At 40.5% G+C, this 20411-nt stretch overlaps 1 protein-coding gene across 3 annotated transcripts in view; it reads right to left on the reverse strand.

The window, feature by feature from the left end:
* Nucleotides 1-20411, reverse strand: part of FBN1 (fibrillin 1) — a 224411-nt gene that overhangs the window by 94321 nt on the left and 109679 nt on the right. For all 3 annotated transcript variants that reach the window (XM_073876962.1, XM_025884184.2, XM_073876964.1), the window contains 6 exons: nucleotides 17506-17631; nucleotides 11885-12043; nucleotides 7147-7317; nucleotides 6414-6554; nucleotides 4545-4664; nucleotides 1514-1639 (listed from right to left, as the gene is read on the reverse strand). In XM_073876962.1, the coding sequence (XP_073733063.1) occupies nucleotides 1514-1639; nucleotides 4545-4664; nucleotides 6414-6554; nucleotides 7147-7317; nucleotides 11885-12043; nucleotides 17506-17631 (843 nt within the window). The remainder of the gene's footprint in view (nucleotides 1-1513; nucleotides 1640-4544; nucleotides 4665-6413; nucleotides 6555-7146; nucleotides 7318-11884; nucleotides 12044-17505; nucleotides 17632-20411) is intronic.

Genomic DNA, 20411 nt, shown 5'->3' on the forward strand with positions numbered 1-20411 from the left:
GAAATTTGACTCAATGGAAGCTACTGGGACTTTTTTTTAAAAGAGCAGCGGACAAAGTGAAAAGTGTGTTAACAGCCTGATGGTTATATTTACTTCACTGATATTACTTCCAATATACTGAAAAATAAAAACAAAAATCAAAACTAAGAAGGAGGGAACTTAAAATGTACTTAGGCCACTTCCTAATTCTTTAAAAAGTAGAAACCAGAGGACGGCTTGAAATTTGAAGCAGTTTTAAATAGGGGTAGGAAAAAATGTGTTTTTAAAATGCAAGACCGACTATGGAGGATAGCCATGTTAGCTAACCTTTAGGATTCCTTGATCATCGGGTTATTTCTTTAAATTCATCAATATGTTATTTTATTTAGTACTATAGCTGTCTTGGGAGGTACTTGCTCTTCTAGACATGGTGTGTTTTCACTTACAGGCTTTAGTCAGACCAATGTAATTTACGATTTTTTTTCCTTTTTTTTAAACAGGATTCTATCCCAACCGAGAATTCTGGCATTAAGTCTTTGAATTGAATCACTGAGATAATATTCTGCCAAAAATGTTTCTAAGAACAATTTTGAAATTCTTTTAATGTATGAATAGATTCTTGGGATCTTTCCCAAAGACGTTGGGAAAGACGATAAGAAGCATTCTTCATTTTTTTGCTAAGGTCTAAGTAGTGGAAACTCATCAATAATGGTCATATTTTCAATTCAGGAAAAAACAGCAGGGGAAAAAGACAAAATGTTTGAAACAGCCCAATTCAAAATGAAGTGATTAATTCAAGACGCAAGATAGCTGCTTCTCAATAGTCAATGTCTCAAACAAATTTTACATTTCCAGGTACTCAGCAGTATTTTCTTACTAGACGGCACTTTAAACAGAAGGATTATAAATGTCAAAAGAATATATGGCATGTGTCACCTTACTTCAATTAAAAATTAAAAAAAGAAATACAGGAGATTAGGTGTGTTCCATTAAAAAAAAAACAACGAACAAATTCTGATGGCACAAAATTAGGAAGTAATGATCTATGTTATAGAAGTTTCATCATCACCAGGGGTCTTTAAAGGACAAGCTCTCCTCATATATTTGAAATGCTATTTTACTCACAGAAATGTAATTAAAGGTATGAATATTGTTACAAAGTATGCTTGCCTCCCCTGTTACAATATGTGAAATATATTTGCTACCTTGACCTTTCACTTGATGTTTGGCTTGGTCTTGTGAAAGACTTTTTTTTTTTAAGGTTTTATTTATTTATTTGTCAGAGAGAGAGAGAGAGAGAGCACAAGCAGGGGGAGTGGCAGGCAGAGGGAGAGGCAGGCTCTCTGCTGAGCAAGGCGCCGGAGGCAGGACTTGATCCCAAGACCCTGGGATCCTGACCTGAGCCGAAGACAGATGCTTAACCAACTGAGCCACCCAGGCGCCCCTTGTTAAAGACTTCTGATATTGAAACCACGACGGGAGATGGGGATGAATATTATCCTGCCACCCTGACTGCCATCTTGCTATAACTTACCTTCACAGTTCTTCCCATCTCGTGTCACATGAAAGCCCGCGTTACACACACAGTGGAAACTGCCATCTGTGTTGATGCAACGTCCATTATTACAGATACGGCCATTTTGTAAACATTCATCGATGTCTAAAATGGAAGTTAAAACAGAAGAAACAGATTTACTTGGTGGATTTACAATCATTCTATTTCCCCCTTCCTCCATCTCCAAACCCATGATGGTAGTCTCGGGGTTTAATTACTAAATATTCCTCAACATAAATGTGATATCCAGTAATGTGAGATTTTAGATGACTGACTAGAGTTTGCAAGACATAGGACAGAAAAAGAATGTCAATGTAAGAGCATTTGAACTAACTCTAATTTCTAATAAGACCCCTTAAATCTCAATTGTATACACAAAAACAGGTTCTTCTTCATCTTCCTAGCTAATTTAATGAGCCATTTATATTAAACTATGGCTGGCATCTTTCACATGCTCAAAAAGGGAGATCTCATAGCTACATCAGAACAATAAAACAAAAATCCTATTAAAAAATTTAATTCCATCTGAAAACCACCAATCACATGAAATGTTTACCTTCCTTATGGCAGTTCTGGTCCAAGTATAGTTTTATTGTTTATGTATTCTTAGTTTCTTTTATAACTTCATAAGTATTTTATCTACCTAATAAAACATGGGGGCATTTCCCCTTCTTTCTGTTGTGCTTAATATTATGCCAAAGTAAACAACAGAGCTCGATATGAAAGTGTTAAAAAAGGACAGTAACTCAAATAACCTATATCTGATTTCTCATTTAAAGATCAATGATTAACTCAAATTGGACAACATGGTACCCTGGATTATCTGTTCCCCTCAGTTTCTAGGCTAGATACCTGGATGAACACCAAAGAGGATGAATACACGCTGCCTTGTCTACATAGCATATAATCTTTGCCAGAGCCTATTCCCCAGGAACACAGAGACCAGGGAACCACACAGTCGTGTCTGGGAGTGGAGCTGTCTATGCAGAGCTGAGGCCACATGTGCCTGAGGATAAGCACCCGAAACATCCTCTGGACGACAAGAATGTGCATTAATGGCACACTGGTTACTCTGTCTACCCTGCGTCTGCACGGTGTCTTGTGGTTGACCCTCAGACGCACTTTCTTTCTGGGCAGATCCAACAGTGGTTTCCACACGAGTCATTGGACTAGCTGAGGCAGTCTGGGCTTTTCTTCTGTCTGATCTTTGTGCCAACAACCTACGCTCTTTTTCTCTCTCATTTATTTCTTAATCCTTGCAAAAATCTGACTTGCTACACACTCCAAAAAATAGTAAAAGCCACATTCTCTTGAGCAGAACTGGTTTTGTTTTTGTTTTTGTTTTTGTTTTTTTTTAGTATTCTATAATCTTTTGAGGCCCAAGGATAAAACAAACAGTATAAAGAGTTCAGCATTTTCTCTCCTCACTAATTTCAGAGCACCATCAGTCTGCACACTGCCTCACAAGATAAATTGGAAGCTTGCCATTCAAAGTTCTCTACCGTGTTTCTCTCTGCCCCTTCTGTCCGCTTCTCTTCAGCCTGTCATGCACTTCTCCTCAGCTAAGTACGCAATCTTTCTGTTTTGTGGCCACTTTCATCTTCCCCAAAATGTGAATATGTCATCAACTCCTTATGTTTGAGATAAGCTTAGCACTAGCTCTTAAGGAGGACAGTATTTGAGGCTTTTAGGTAATCCTCAGTCTCCAATAAATTAAGTCTCAGAGTGATAACATCACCACTCATCTATACTGGCTGGCCCTTGCCCCGGCTGAGTAGGCTCAATAATCTCTTCCATTTGCTTATTTAATAGTGCAGAATTCTAGACATTGGTTTCAGTTTATTCTCTACTACTGCAAAATGCCTAATACATCATACATGCTAATTATTGTAAACAATAGTTATAATGTTAACAATTTTCTAAACTCAGTTAAACATTCAAACTATCTATATTTATATTCAGTAAGTAGGCCATTAATAGAAATATTAGCAGGCTGACATACTATGCTCCAGTTTCTTCTGCTCAGCACTGCCATTTATATACCAATGGCACGAAATCTCTAAGCCAGAACAACATTCAAAGACTCTGTAACCAGTCACTGATAAAAATAAAAAATTTTTGTCTTTAACTCATATGAAGAGCTTTTGCTAAAGAAAAAAAAGGCAAATAAAGTTAACTCCTGTTAATAGCCGACAATTTTTTTTAAGTGATACAAACTCTTTGACTTTTTCTTGTATTTAATTTTAACACAAAATTCTCTTACTTTTATCTGGCTTTACTGGATCAGTGAAATACCCCATTCTGTGCCAAAGTTATAGAGACAGATATTTGAGTTCCCCGAGGGTTGAAAGTAGATCTTACTTATTTCTGTCCCAGAAACTAAGTATATCAGTCATCTGACAAAGGGCATATAGGATGATGTAATAAATTAATTAATAAGCCCAAAGAGAATATTTTGTGAGCAAACATTTATAGTAGTGCTTCTCAAACTTTAGTGTGCTTATGGATCACTGGGGGGATCTTGTTCAAATACTGATTGTGATTTAGTAAGTCTGAGGTGGGACCTGAGATTCTGCATTTCCCACCAGCTCCCAGGTGATGTTGCTGTGACCACTGTCACTCCTTCTTTACCCTATAGACCTTTCCATTAAGAAATTAATTCAATACAATTTCACCTGAAACTTTCCTCAGTTTCTGTGTCAACAAGGGTCACCCCCATTCCCTAGCTCTCAGATTAAAAATTAAGAGTAATAGCGATGAGGCCAAAAGTAGTAAAAATAAGATATTCCCATAGGAACAGGAGCATCTTTTAAAACGATTTGCATGTCTGCTGGATTTTATGATGCTGTCCTTCAGAGTGACAGTATCTGGAATTAAGTGCAAAAAGCAACAAGGGCCTGTTAGCCTCTCCTGGCAAAGGTTATTCAAACTCTACTAAATTCCTTCAAGGCAAACCTCCTCCTTAGCATATATGTCCCCTTACTTAGCAGCTTCCAAGCTAGGACCGTACCTCGGCACTCTGTCCGGGTGAGTGTGCTCTGATAGCCAGGTCGGCACTGACAGGTGTACGAGCCCTGGTTATTAATACACTCTCCACCAGCACAAGGGTTTTTCTCACATTCATCGACATCTGCAAAATACAGCATATTTTAGTAAGAAATTAGACAGCAATAACTCCTAACTTTAAGATCATTTTATTGGCCTCCTTTACATGTTAAAATGCTTTCCTCTTAAGAAATAAATAGCACAATGAACAGGATCTTTTCTCTTTCTACTACAGTGTACCATGTCATCAGCCACTTGAAAACTGGTCGAGCAGTTAAAGTGTATTATTTTCCTATGTTATCTTTCATAGAGAAATGCCAAACATGTAGCACTCTACCCTCCAAGCTAATAAACATTTTCTCTGCCTTGAGTCTGGCCTAAGGGATTCAAACAGACTAACATTTCAGAAATGGCTTCTAGGTAGAATACCGCGTATCTCCTAGAGCTCTCTGTTTCAATTAAAAGGAGGCCTCACCTTATCTAAGCATCCCCTGCTAAGTTGCACTGAGAACATCAGAACAAGACATGAAACCGTTGTCATTTCAAGCGCTATTCTCACCTACCACAGAGTCCACCCCCAACCCTCATCCCCAGACAGGCTCCCACTGGTTTTACAGTTGTTTAGAACTCTCAGTCTATTTAACAGCAAACTGGTTTATATTCCCCTATTTGTAAAGATGAGGAAACTAAGGCTTTTGGAAGACAACGCACTTCTCCAGAGTCACACGTTTCTTGCTGCGGGTACACTTGCCCACCGTGAGCTAGATGTCCCCTCTTCCAGTCAGCTCCGGGTGACCTCTATGGACTGAATGACTCTCTCTCTCTCAGTGTGTGCTAGAAGGGGAAACTACACAGTGTGACAAACTAAGAACTCCTTATTTCTGCCTTATTCATAATTACAGAATTGGAGTGTACAACTGAACTAAGAAAGGAATTTATTTTTATTTATTTATTTATTTTATTATGTATGTGTTATGGTGAGGAATTTATTTTTAAAAAGTTAGATGGTAACCGGGTGTTCTTTTCCAATTAACAGATGAATTATTCTTGTGTTACATTTCCTCCTTTTGCTAGCTTAAACAACCTGTCAACAACTCAAAGTTTCTCTCGTCAGTTTTTAATGACTAACTAGAGACAATTGGTGAGTTATCCATTTAAATTAGTTAAATGTGCAAAATTTCATAATCTGGGGACAGTTTTAATGCTTTATTTTAATGGTCAGACTTTTGATAAGATGACGTACGTTGAAGTTACCAGCAATGACTTGAGTGTATTTACGATGAAAGTTAAAAGTCAAGATAGTAGGCAGAATAATGACCCTCTCCAAATATATTCACGTCTTAATCCCCAGAACCTCTGAATATGTTACGTGGCAAAGGGGAATCAAGGTTGTTTATCAGCAGACCTTGAGACGGGGAGCGTCTCCTGAGTTATTCAGTTGGACCCTATTTAACCACAAAGGTCCTTAAAAGTGAAAGAGGGACCTGGAAGAGAGAACCAAAGAATTAGAGAGATTTAAAGATGCTATGCTACTGGCTCTGACGATACAGGAGGGGACCATCAGCCAAGGAATACAGACAGCCTCCAGAAGCTGGAAAAGGCAAAAAAATGGATTCTCTCTGAGAGTCTCCAAAAGGAACAGAGCCCTGCCGACACCTTGATTTTAGCCCGGTTAGACCTGTGTTGGACTTCTAACCTATAGAACTATAGATTTGTGTTGTTTTAAGCCACTAGGTTTGAGGTGATTTATCACAGCTGCAACAGAAAACCCATCTAGTCATGGGACAGAACTGCAATAGCCTCTCACGCGGACCTAACCATAGGCGTTACATACCGATGCACTCCCCGCGGAGATCCAGCTGGAATCCTTTGTTGCATTCACACCTGTAGCTCCCAGGAGTTGGAATGCAGCGTCCATTTTGACAGAGATAGCGAAACAACTGGCAGTAATCAGTGACATTGACTGGCAGCACCCCTAAAGGAATAACATTAAACCCCATTAAAATCATGGGAAAAATCCTAAATCATAAAGGAAGGAAGACACTCTTTGGGCAAAGGTCATCTGGGGCCAGTAAAGTCTATTTCCATGCCCGCTTACAGAGATCACCTGCAGCCAGGTCCTGAAACCTCGCTGTGGCCTGCTTCTCCCTACCTCTTTTCTGCCCCACTCTCAAGCCTCCAGTTTGGGTAAATGACAAAGGCAATGAGTTCTTGGTAATTACTTGCAAAACTGCTTTGCATTATATAAAACACAACATATAATTTTATACCACCTCTATGACTTCATCCTATGAATCAGATTTAAATTGCTCTCATAACTCTCCCTCAGTTGTCAATAACCAGAAGACATTAATCTGGAGAATATGAAACCCGCTATTTTTCTCTAAGCAATAGGTGAACTGAGAAACTTATATACAACACTATGTAAACCAAACAGCTAATCTAGGAATTGATATACTAATTTAATGACTAAAGCAGCATAAATAACAACAAAAAAGTTAACCCAATTAATGTAAACAAAAAAACAAAACAAAACAAAAAAACCCTGATGACTTTTCAGTCCTTACTTGGTGGTTCCCGAGACGGGTATGGATATTCCACTGGGGGTCGAGGGACAGGAACTGGAGGTCCAGGAGGAAAGCCAGGAGGAACAGGAGGGATGGGGCCAAGGGGTGGGGGCGGATATCCTGGTCTCTCAGGAATTACCAAAGGGACAGAGCACAGCTTGTTGAAATCCTCTGGAAAAACACGACACAACAGAACACAAAAGCTGAGCTGTAGTATAACTCATACACCTGTGGAAGTCACCCTTACATTTCAAAGAAACTTTGAATAAAATCAATCATCAGACCACACAGATCAACTGGAGAAAAGGGAAAAAGCCCACTGACATCATTCCCATCCTAACAGCTACAGTAGCAACCATACTGGAACCGTAATTCTAAACCAAAACCAAACTCCCCAGAGTGTATACCACATGCCTCTCCCCAAATTTAGGAAGTCTCTACCTATGTCACGATTTACCTCAAGGAGGAATCAAATGTCACTTTCTCAACTCAGTCCTATTTGTGGATCCCACAGAGCTCTAAAGAGCACACTAAAAAGCCCGGATTTTATTTTAAGCCACTGGAAGTCTTCGGCAGATTAACGTGGGATGTAATCAACGAACATTTTCAGAAGATCAGTCTTGCTGACACAGGGAGAATGCGCGGGAGGGGGGCAAGGCTGTTAGAGAACACCAAGGGCAAGAAAGCTTTGGTGGGACAAGGGAGGCAGCGATGGGACTGGGCAGGAGTGGATGAATTTGAAGCATGTTTCAGAGATAAGCGGGTAGTGCTTCATGAAGGAGTAAATGTCAGAGCAGAGGGAACAGGAAATCAAGAACGACATAGTCTTCTGGTTTAGCAACTGGGTAGATGTTGGTGACATTTACCAAATGTGAGAAACTGCAATTGAACTACCTTCAATGGGTTTGGTGGGTAGAAGCCAAGTTCCATGTTGAACATATGTATTTTGAGGTGGCAGATATCCAAGCAGATTTGTCATGGAACAGCTATTTAAGAGTTCGAAGCCTAGCAGAGAAGTAGGGGGCTGGATATAAGTTTTGGAATGATCAGCAGGCGGGCGGTATTTAAAGCCATGGGGATGAATGAGCTCCCCTGGGGAAGATGTGGAAAGTGAAAAGAAGGGTGTGCAGAGACAGAGTCCTGAGGAATACCTATTTGTAAAAAGACAACAAAGTGTTGGAGAAGCAACACGCAGGGGGGCAGAAGGAATACCAGGGGGTAGTGGGTCTCTTATTAATGCTGCATCATGATTCCCTGAACTCATACACCTGAGTTAATCAGGAATTTCCCCCTGACTGCACATATAGGCTGATTCCCATTTTTCATGCCAGGTCTTTATCGGAATAAATCATCTTTAGATTTGTGACACGTTTTTTCCTGAGCTTCCAAAAAGATGTTTTAAGACACAGTATCCAGGTTTCCAGGGATGTATTTACTTAACTACTAGTCACATTAGCCACATCTTGTTATAGTTCCCTCTATAATGTAAACTAATCTTGTGATTTTTTAAAATTTCTTTTTCCCCTTTTTGTCAGAATCCTGATAATTTTATTACTGCTGTCACACAGGGATTCTCCCACAGATAATTTCTATACTAGCTTTATCCATTAATAGAAATGAGGCTAATATTACTCTTTTCCTTGTGCACTAAATCTGACTTATTCTAAGGCACTGTAATATATCTTATGGAAATACATTCATATTCAACCTCATGGGGGAAAATCTGCCAATTCACATGTGGCTAAACATACCTAGCTACCATGTACCTTGCTGTTACTTGTTGGTCCATTACTAAAACTTCTTCAATCACATTTGGCATTTCCAACTCAGGTTAACATTATGTATTCAGAGAATTCTATGACTGCATTTTAATTATTATTTATCTGTAATTTTAACCCACACAGATTCTGTAGCATTTGACTGCATCTGGAAAGGATTTATATTATTGTTTATGCTTCCCCGAACCCGGATGCTACAATCCCTCTTATGAAACCACAGTGATCCTTCTTATAGAATTATCACCTGGATATGCCCTATCATTTCCTGGCTACTTGCTTTCCACCAAATTTCTACCACCAAGATTGTGCATAGTCTTTGAAGTCAATGATCATATCTAACTCATGACTAATTCCCACTCTGAGCCTAGTCTTGCAAATTGCACATAAGAGGAACTCATTAACTATGTGTTGGATTTAACTGGATAGCAATTATATTAAGGGACTCATTTTGCTTCCAAGAACCAATTCAGCCTTTCTTTTTCTTTAGTCTTTTAGGATTTGTATAAAAGAAGTTGAATAGCTTATCAGGATTTCTGCTAATTAGATTGATATATGACTTTAAGCATGCCATTAAATTCATCTTAACCTCCATAGGAAAGTGTATCAGAGTGGGTCCTATACCCTGTTCTACTCTCTCCAGCTTCATAACTTTCCCATGAGTCCGTTTACATTCCAAATCAGCAAACTGGGGCTAGTTTTGTTCAACTGATGTCCATCTTTCCTAACTCCATTTAACTCAGAGATGATACTGATTTTTTTTTAACATGGTAAAAAGCTGACTAGTCTAAAATAATCCATATATATATGAAGGATTATTTTATATACATATATATGTGAAGGATGTACATATATCCTATATTGTAGGATATATGAAGGATATACATATGTGTGTGTGTGTGTGTGTGTGTGTGTGTGTGTATATATATATATATATATATATACTCTCCATATATAATCACTCTCCAAAAGTTGAGAGCCCAGAGTTCTATAGCACTGCTACCAGAACATCTGAGCAAACAAACACCCACCTGCAAATTAGTTCCTCTCTGTCAGTCTGCTTTGCCCTGGGCTTATCTTAGATTATGGCTATTTCAGTGGTACACATGAGAGAGCAGCTCCCTGCACAGCCACACAAGGAAACAGGGTCTTCTGCACCTGCATTCCAAAGCAGGTCTTCAGGCACCTCAATCTGCCATCCCTCTGTCTTCTATTCAAGACCTCAGCACAGGAAGGAATCCGCATCAATGCTGCTGATTCCTAAATTAACTATGTATTTAAAAAGTCATTCTCCTGGTACGTAAGCCATGCACTTCTAAACAGTGACCTACTAAATGGTCCCCCTAGTGCACTAAGGATGGTGGGCTTTATTTTTAGGCCATAGACAGTAAGTAAATCAGACAAAATACATGACTTATTATATGTTAAAATGTATTGAAAGATTTTCATTGCTTCTTTAATCCACACATATAATTCTCAGCAATAAATAGAAATCTTATAGTAACATCTGTGAGCAGGTGCAGAACCCAGGATAATGGGAAATTCACATTCTGCGAATAACACTCTGCAGTAACCCATTAACTCTGTGTATATCCTTCCTCACCTTGATTCACTCTGCTACAGTTCTCGGAGTCAAACATACTGTTCAGGAATCAGATTAAGAAGCAGCTATAACCCCAGTTTTCACTTAGAACTGGTGGGAAAGTTGTCACTTAATAAATTGTTCACTCCACCTGAATGCCTCCTATGAGCCAGATTTTGCTAACTACTGTGGAAGTGCTAAGAAAGCATAAGGAATATGGGACTATAAGAATGAATGAGACCTCCTAATGAGATTTATCAACTAGTAATAAAGAAATACATGAACACACATTGGCACAAAGCAGAGTAGATGGGATTTGTCCCAAAGCAACAGTAAATACCTGGAGCCCCGAGACAGAAGGCAGCATTTCCAGCTGTGGTTATCTTGGGACATCCAGGAATTAGGTCGTATCAAGAATCATGTAAGGATCCTCACTGAACAAGAGGGCATTTAATAAGCAAGGTGGCAGGGGTTAGGAAGTAGGGAGGAAGAACCCGAACTGAGGAGAAGTTTTAGGGAAAAAGAACAGTTGAGGTCAGAGATCCTCAGACTGGTTTCAAGGAAAGTTTGATTGCATAATTGAGCTAGAAAAATAAAGCCACCATAAGAAGAAGAATTAAAAGATGAACTGGGGTCAGACTTGAGGATACTAGATGCTCTGCCAAGTAGTAAAATTTTATTTTCAAGAAATGGAGTGACTTGGACCACTAGATACCGCCTGAATTCATCCTGGGAAAATTTTTCCAGACATCTTTCCCTACCTTTTCCCCTGGCCATAATTTTTTTTAACCGAACTTCAGATGAATTATGCTTTGGGAAATGTATATGGTAGATGTGGATTTCATAGAGACGAGTTAGGAGGCCACTGCAATAGTCCAGACGAGAAAAAAGGAGCTTTATGTGACAATGGAAGGAATCTGACAGATGCGAGAAGTAGTACAAAGAAAAAAAGTCAGTAAGAATTGGCACCAAGGAAGAGGAACGGTGTCAAGCATTAGGGAAGGAGAAAATATGTATGCAGCATAGCTCACTGAAAGGCTCGGAGAGAAGTGAATTTGATTCAATGGAGCTTTTGAGGACTCCTGAGAGCCAAAAGAAATACATGAGAATAAGAGAGGACAAGCCCTCCTGAGAAGGTTGCTATTCAGTGGTGATAAGCAAGCTCAGTAAGAAGCAGTACCCGAAAACGGTACTATCTGTACGGACCTCTGTAGTTTCCCAAGTCACTGTCTGCAGAAATTTCCCTGGGAGTCGTGTCTTTTATTTTCTGGAATCTTTTTCACTTACCTGAATTTCTACTAGATGTGCCTCACGCACATTGCCACTGGGCTTGTGAGGGGTGGGACTGGGATACTCTGCAGACATCTGGAAGGGCTCTTACCGGTTGCTCTGATGGGACACATCTCGGGGGCAACCGTGACCCCCGGGGACCAGCATCGGCCAACATCACAGCAGCACTGCATTTTCGTTATGGATTGTGGCAGTTGGTTAGAACAGCGCCCATTTGCCAGAGCTGTGTAACAGTATCCGGGGCGAACATCTGAGAGAACAAAGAAACACACCCCCACACACATCACTGAGCTGGACTCGTAACAACACTCTCCTGCCCCAGCACCTCTGCACTTCACACGTGGGCTCCGGCGGGACACACTGACATGCTCGCCCACGGAAAGGAAGCAGCGTGCGCTGCTCAGGAACAATGTTCGGTCAGACCTCCCTTCGTCTCACACCTTTTGCCCCTGCGAGCTGGTGCACTTGGCCGAAGTCCCACATTCCATCCCCAAGGTGGGGACGAATGATTACAACCACATGTGCCATAGGAAAAAAGAGACTAAGAAAATCACTGGCAGTGACAGTTAATTAGTTAGAGAGACATGTCTCTATACTGAAGGGGGACTGTGTTGTCCTTGGTTTCAAAACACTTAATTCGAGCCGCTTTAGGCAAATATTGATATAAATCTATTTTAAAACAACATTAAGTCTACCCTATAGTCTACATTTCTAAAAGATCTTTCTTACTTTTCAGACTACAAATGTGAGTCAGACTTGTGAGTTGTTTTTTTTTTTTTAAAGGAGTGAGCCACTTTGCAGTCAGATCCAATGCTTGTGAATCAAGATTTCCTTTTGTCCTGGGGCCCTAGCAAGATTTTATAAGGCACTAATTATTTACAAGTTCAAAATGTACGTGATTCCAAGTTCTTAGTCCTATAGAATACAATGGTTCTTGAAGGCTTTTTTTTTTTTTTTTTGGCAGAAAGGTATCTTCTCAAAGCAACAGGGGTAGACATCTTTCTATATACCACTTTTATTGGGTTACATCATGTCTGACAGTCATGACAACAATGACACACTGAAGTACAAGTCTAGGCTATCAAAAAAGAGCCTGTGACATAGTAGAAACCTAACTGCTTCATGGGCCTTTGAGAAAGCACTGTGAAATAGGGAATGCAGGTAGCTAAGTACAGAACACCTTGATCCCCCTGAGATGTTGATGATGTACCTCTTTAAGGAAAGCATATCACTGCATAGCCCATACGCAATAAAGTAAAAAGTAAATCATATTTTAAATATGCTTGTTATTTGAAGAAATAGAAGTGGTAAATTCTTTTAAGTAAAATATTTTTAATATGAGTTTTTAATTTTTTAATTTAATTTAATTTTATTATGTTATGTTAATAATCACCATACATCATTAGTTTTTGATGTAGTGATCCACGATTCATTGTTTTCGTATAACACCCAGTGCTCCATGCAGTATGTGCCCTCCTTAATACCTATCACTTCAAGAGCTTATAGAACCATGAGAGACTATGGACTCCGAGAAACAAAATAAGTGGTAAATTATTTTATAAAATAAAGAATTTTTTTTACACTTAAAACTTCATCCCTATGTTGCCTCTCTAAACACTAAACTTCGAGTTTGATCAGAGAAGGTCATACCTATGATTGTTTTCATCTACATCGTTCTTAAGAACACGAAGCTCTCAGATCTTGAAGGTTGCAATAAATTAATAAAATGGAATTTTAAAAAGGCTAACTTAGAAACATATAAATTATTAATATCCTGTGAAGAAGGCTACAAAATCCCAGACAAGCCATAAAATAAAACTATGGATCAGCTTTAAAGAAGACGAGATTATTTCTGAAAAATACTTAAAACCACTAGCAGGTATAAATGTGCTTTCTAGAGCTCTTTTGTGGCCCCGTTCCTACACCTCCAGGTAGAGTACTAGTCTCAGCAGAGAGGCCGAACAAGTTTCCTTTCAGCCTGGTCCAGGGTTAATGGCTGGAGAGAGGAGTGTAGACAAGATAGACTCTGGGAAGCCCCTGGTGGCACCTTCCCTATGAAGAAGAAGGAGCAGCAGGACTTCCTACTTTCTACTTTTCATGGCTTTAGAGCCATGAATAATTTATATCCTCAGTGGTGAGTAAACGTTTGAGGCATGGAAACCAAAGGCTGTTAAGAATGGGAAGAAATGTTCAAAACTGACTTATATCCCAGTTTCAAATGAATTTGGCAGTCAAAACTCAGTATAAACGCTTGACCAATATTTGTACGTACAATTTTCAGTGTGGGCTATCTTTTGGAGCAAAACTGGGACCTAGAGCTGCCAGTTGCAAACTCTTAATGGGCTAATGTCTACTATTTTGCACATTAACCATGATACTATTTTACTGCCCAGCTGGCTCACTTACATGTTAAATCAGTAGGTTAGAAAACTCTTGATCAAAATGGTGAATGTTGGGGCTAAAAACCTTACCAGCCATGTTTGGGCTGTGGGCAGGCTCTGATATACAAACGGCATGTGCAGCTCCCGTAAGCATTTTGCTGATTTCTCTTTTTGCAGGAGAGCTTTGGTTAAAAATACACACACTGACACAACTTATAATTTTGAAGCAAACCTATGGGCTATAATAAGTAAAGGAAGGGAAAATGTGTGAAAACTGGGAAACCCTGAGAGGAATGGCCTCCTGGGCACAGCAACCTGAAGTTTCTCACGTCATCAAGCAGCAGTGCCCAAGGAAGCGGGAAGGAAGCCATTGTGGTGCTGGACCAGTTTGCAAAGCGGCTAAGGCGGAAGCTAAGGGGGAAGAATGTTAGGATTTGGAGGAGATAAGTGGAGGTAAGATAAAGCGTAGACACCTTCTTCTATTTTGAATCTGCTGCGGCCAAGACATCTGGCAGAAAAGGATTAGGAAGCTTTCCTCCTTTTCCCTCTTCTGAATCACTTGGCCCCCTTTCCTTTCAGAACCCAGAGACCACATTATATCAAAAAATAGATATTATGGATTAAACAGGTGTTTGCAGATCATCCTGGTCTGTCAATAGGCCTCTCCTAACCAATCACTAACATTGTTGTGTCCAACCAGGAGTTAGGAGCTGCGAGGCCCAAACTAGGAACAGGATGTTTGTCAGGATTCCTGGGAATTGATGAGACAGAACACACTAACGTGAAAAGACTACCCTACACGAGGTATATTCAAGTGCCAAAGGAAGATGTCACAGAACAAAAAAAAAAATAAAGTAATACTTCAAGAGCTTATAGAACAAAGGGGATCCTGCAAACACAGGGAGGTCTGAGGGCCTCAGAATGTGGTGGCCAAAGGTAACAGGTGGAATCTCGTGCTTAGGAGAGAGGTATAAGGAGATACAACACACCCCTAGCTACAGGTTGGGTTTTCTATTGGTTAGATGGGCTAATTCCAAACAGCCAACTTACCAACAAATCCTAGATTCATTTATAAGTTGGAGACTATATGTATTTTCTTTTCACTAGGGATAATTCGGGGGGTCTCTGTGGTTTGCCATGGCAGGAGATATCAGCCTTAGGGAAGGCAGAAGTGTTGCTTGGAGCATTTTATATAACAAGTTCCTAGCTGTGGGTACAATAAAGTTCCAGAGAAGAAGAAACCGCACTGGCCTAGGTGTATGGTAAGAAAGGGTTTACTGTGTCTGGTGGTCATTTGGAAGGGAGCAATGGGAGGGTTTGGGACTGTGGGCTCAGGCCCAAGTTGGGATCCCAGCTCCTTCACTCCTTAACTGCTTAAACAATTGAACCAAATTACTTATCTGAGCTCTGTAAACCTCAGCTGCTTCCCGTCTACAGTGTGGTTGTGAAAATGAAGTCAGATAATTTCCATAAAACACCTCACACCTAGAAGGTCACCCCTGAATCCTAGCACCCCCCTTTCTTTTTAAATAGCATGGATATATTTGGTAAAAGACTGATAAAAATGTAAACCATCTGATAGGTAAAGGTGTTTTAGTCATAATCCAGGGCTCTCTTTGAAGGTTAAAAAAAAAAAATCTACCTATTATTTGGCCAGGAAAGAACTTCTGATCTATCTCTCTGCTAAGCATCATTACGGGATGTCAAGTGCGAATTGGGACAGTTTGGGGAGAAAAAAGAGCTCCATGAATTGCACTGGCCATTCTTTCCCTGTGGTGCCAGTATGTATGGAGAGATCTTGGAAAATCCGGTAATCCCGGCATCACTATTGTTTCTAAGGAAAAGTCCAGATATGCTTCCCTCACTGGTTGTACTCATTCAAATGTCAACTTAAGAGACCGCCCTCAGCTTTTATTATATGTGACTAAGTACAAAGGAATTCAGAATTTCAAGTACAACTCAGTTTGGGTCTGAAACTCATGGCTTGTGGTGAGGATGTGAAGCTGAGTGTCTTTGAAAATATGGGCCAGAAACAAACATCAAAAGACAGTGTTCATTTTTCTCTGAGGCCATGTGCCATAGGCTTCCCGAGCTTTGCCTGAATAATAAGGAAGTACTCATTCTGATATTCAACAAATATTTACTGAGTGTCTATGACATGCAAGGAATCATGCCAAGAACCATCAGGGATATAGGAGGATAGCAGTTATTTAGCCTTTAAGGGGAGCTTACAACTTAATTAGGGACATAAAAACATCCAGACATAAAATTTCCCTAGGAGACCATTTACAAGAAGCATATCCTCAGGTAAGGGAGAAACTGCTTTCAGGTAGGCTGATCTGGGACCTCTTCAAAGACAGAGAACCTGAGTAGAAGCATGAATGGGGCTTGAGCTGGGAAGAAGAGTATCCTGAGTGGTACCACAGGTATGATTCAAGGCAGGAAGGAATTAAAACAAATGACCTGGTTGAGGGTGAGAAGCAGAGACTGTGCTGGTAAGTGAGCAAAGCTGAAAGAGGTCAGAGAGTGAAGGTCCTTAGCTATGAGGCTGCATGCTCTGGAACTTGAACTTTCTTTACTCTAGAGAACCGGACTTCGAAGGAAGTCTTAGCAATCATTAAATCCAGCAGTTATCAAACCTATTCGTTTAAAACAAGAAAATCCCTTATTTAATTGATATTTTACACAGAAGCTAACACACCACCAGGTAAAAGCAGAGTTGCCTGGAGTGTGTGCATGTGAGCAGCAGGGAGTGGGAGGCAAAGGTCCTTTCCCCCTCAGCCTCCCCCTTCTCACGGTTCCCCTCTCCCACCCCAGCAGCTTGGAGACATTTGCTGCACCTGAAGGATCCATGCGACACAGACTAAAAAGCCACTAATTCCCAAATCCTAATGGAAAACTACCAGAGGTTTTTGAGCATTTAATCAAAGCATTATTTTAGAAAGATAAATCTGACAAGATGGATTGTAGAGAAGCCAGGAAGCAGGGAGGCCAATTAAGAGATTATTGCAAAATTTCAGACCTAAATTAACACAGGTCCCAGGAAATGACGGAAGGTTTGACACTTGCATAACTGCAAAGTTAATTTATAGACTGAGGATATCTGTATGGGCTCCTGGATCATCCCTCTTTCTGGGAGGTAAAAATCCTCATACAAGACCACAGGGTGCCTCTTTTCTTGAAGAGAGTGCTCAACTGTTTAATAAGATGTAAAGGTACATTTTACATCAAGTGAGAAATTATTAGTCCCCCTGAACAAATGTGTTTTGAAAGATGTTTGTTATGGAACTGACTGACAGGAATCAGGCATGCTGTTTAGAATTAAACCTACCTACGCATCTGGTACCATCGGGAGAGGGGTAAAAACCGGGAGCACATTTGCAAAAATAACTGCTGACTGTGTTTGTACATTCGCCCCCATCACAGATTCCAGGAATGGTGCTGCATTCATCAATATCTGGAATATAAAGAAGAGTTTAGTATTCACAGAACACAGTATAAAACTGTTCATCATCACAAGCTTCAGATGTAATGCCAGTCAAACCAATCTCTAAAGAATAAAAGCTGCATATAAAATAGTCAATTCAAAAAGTGAGTGCTTCTTCTCTCAACACAGGCTTACCCAAGGAACTTACAAACCTCAAGAGATTAGAGCAAGATAATAGAAACGTCCCCTGTAAAATCTAAACTACGTACTGTTTTACCAAGGAATGACAGCATGCTAATAGTCCACATTTCATTTAGTTTAAAATTTTGTTTTCCCTGTTCTCTCCATGTTTTGCATTGAGTTAGGCTCCCTTTATGTTTACTCTATATTCTGCATGAGTTCTTGTGTTTCTTCTCAATCTGATTTTCCACAAGCAGATACTGAAATCCTATAGAGAGGAGCATGTGGTCTGAGTGCTGACCAAGACTTGGCCTTCGTGGTGTTCTTTCTCAGGGGCACCCACACGGCCATGATGATGGTTTTCTGTGGGTTCAGTGAGTGAACTGTGTGGGGACACTGGGACGCTCCACCCAGAACCCTCTCAAGGGAGGACTTGCTGACTTAGCATTAGGGGTACTATCAGTAGACAGCCTTTGGTTCTCAGTTCCTCCAGGTCTGCTCGAGCTGCAGAGAGCCACCTCACCTGGGACTACCTACACCCTTCTCATGAACCCACACCCAAAGACTGATCGTGGAGGTGAGAGAATGGTCTAGCCATCTGCCCCAGGGGGGACAACTCTGAAAACCACTCCAATTCCTGAATACCCTGTGAGGTCAGTGGAGGCCATAGTCAGCGTCAGCCCTGAGGCCTGAGAACCATTTCCTTCAAGGGAAACTTTTCAAGAACCAGCTTCAGACACTAACAGTTGTCAACAGATGTGGCACCAGTGAGGGGAGAAAAGAAATTAAGAACTTCCTGCTTAGGCTAAAAGTAAACTCAGAGCACAGGGTATCTGCATGACCTTGACTCCCAAGAGGAGTGGGCTTTCTGCACTCACCTAGGGACAGGTGCATTTTGACCCAAGCCCCCCCGGGAGTATTGCAATGGCCAGACTACACCATGGGCACTCGGAAAGCCCTAAGTTTTAAAAAACAAAGAATATTTCTTCTCCAGCATAAGTACTGCTCTTCACTTGTAAAACAAAACAGAGTTCTCTGTGGACCAGATTCAAGGGTCTTCTGACTCAAGATCACCCTGTTAGTCAAAAAGGCAGCAATGACATTGTTTAAGTGCAGTTTAACCTTTTTAAAAGCAAAATCCTCAGGCGCCTGGGTGGCTCAGTTGGTTAAGCGACTGCCTTCGGCTCAGGTCATGATCCTGGAGTCCCGGGATCGAGTCCCACATCGGGCTCCCTGCTCAGCGGGGAGTCTGCTTCTCCCTCTGACCCTCTTCCCTCTCGTGCTCTCTATCTCTCATTCTCTCTCTCAAATAAATAAATAAAATCTTTAAAAAAAATAAAATAAAATAAAAGCAAAATCCTTATTCTTGTATGCTAACATAAACAGCATTGTCATTGTGAAGTTGTATAATGGTAAAGATGTATATTCTCTTCCGACAGATAGGCATTTTACTGGAGTCAGTGAAAGTCAGGCTGAGAAACAGCCAAGGACGGAGCCTAAGCTTCTAGAACTAGCATAATATCAGAAGACACATTTTAAGACAGTTCTTTAGCATCAAACCTCCTGCACTGACCAGCCACACTCCTACTTAAAAACTAACAACAGGCGCCTGGCTGGCTCAGACAGTTAAGTGTCGGACTCTTGATTTCAGCTCAGGTCATGATCTCAGGGTCCCGGGATCAAGCCCCATGTCAGACCCTGCGCTGAGTGTGGAGCCTGCTTGAGATTCCCCCACTCTTAACCTCTGCTCCTCCCCTAGCAGGCACACAGGCTGCCTCTCTCTAACAACAATTACAACAACAACAAAACCAAGTAAGTCCAGCCGAAGGGATTCAACAACCTCATTTAAGGATAGAAGAAGATGTATCCCTAGAACACAAAGGTATTAAGAAGAACATACCTTCCTCAAATTGTCCCTAAAGATTAAGGTCTGGGTCACTGAACTCCTATCAAAGAGCATATGAAGAAATAGTGTTTATTAAAAGAAATATTTTTCTACCTGTTAGTATAAATGACTACTACCATCCTTATTAAGGTCACTTACATCAATAACCAAAGAGATTATTTAAGTGACAAAATATACCAGAAAAAGTTATTTAAAAAACAGAATGAATACTCTGGTTTCTCTTCAGATCGCATAAATCTTTCGCCTTTTAAAAAACAGAATTAGGGGCGCCTGGGTGGCTCAGTCGTTAAGCGTCTGCCTTCGGCTCAGGTCATGATCCCAGGGTCCTGGGATCGAGCCCCACATCGGGCTCCCTGCTCCGCGGGAAGCCTGCTTCGCTTCTCCCTCTCCCACTCCTCCTGCTTGTGTTCCCTCTCTCACTGTGTCTCTCTCTGTCAAATAAATAAATAAAATCTTTAAAAAAAATAAATAAAATAAAATAAAATAAAAAACAGAATTAACTGGCAGGTCCAAGGAGACACTTTTCATATGCTGGCTAGGTTAGATTTGGCTCCTTTACTGAGATGATAGCAACAACAATAATAATTAGAGTTGACAGGTATTGAGCAGCAGGCATTGATTAAAGGTTTCATGTGTGTTAATCCATCTAATCCTCACAGTATACGTATGAGCACAGGACTGATTTCTATAATTCTGGTGCCCAGGCATAGCTCTTGCGTTACAT

Source organism: Callorhinus ursinus, unplaced genomic scaffold, assembly GCF_003265705.2.
Source record: "Callorhinus ursinus isolate GAN/ISIS: 27379988/994484 unplaced genomic scaffold, GSC_fseal_2.0 scaffold25, whole genome shotgun sequence".
In the NCBI taxonomy this organism is placed as follows: Eukaryota; Metazoa; Chordata; class Mammalia; order Carnivora; family Otariidae; genus Callorhinus; species Callorhinus ursinus.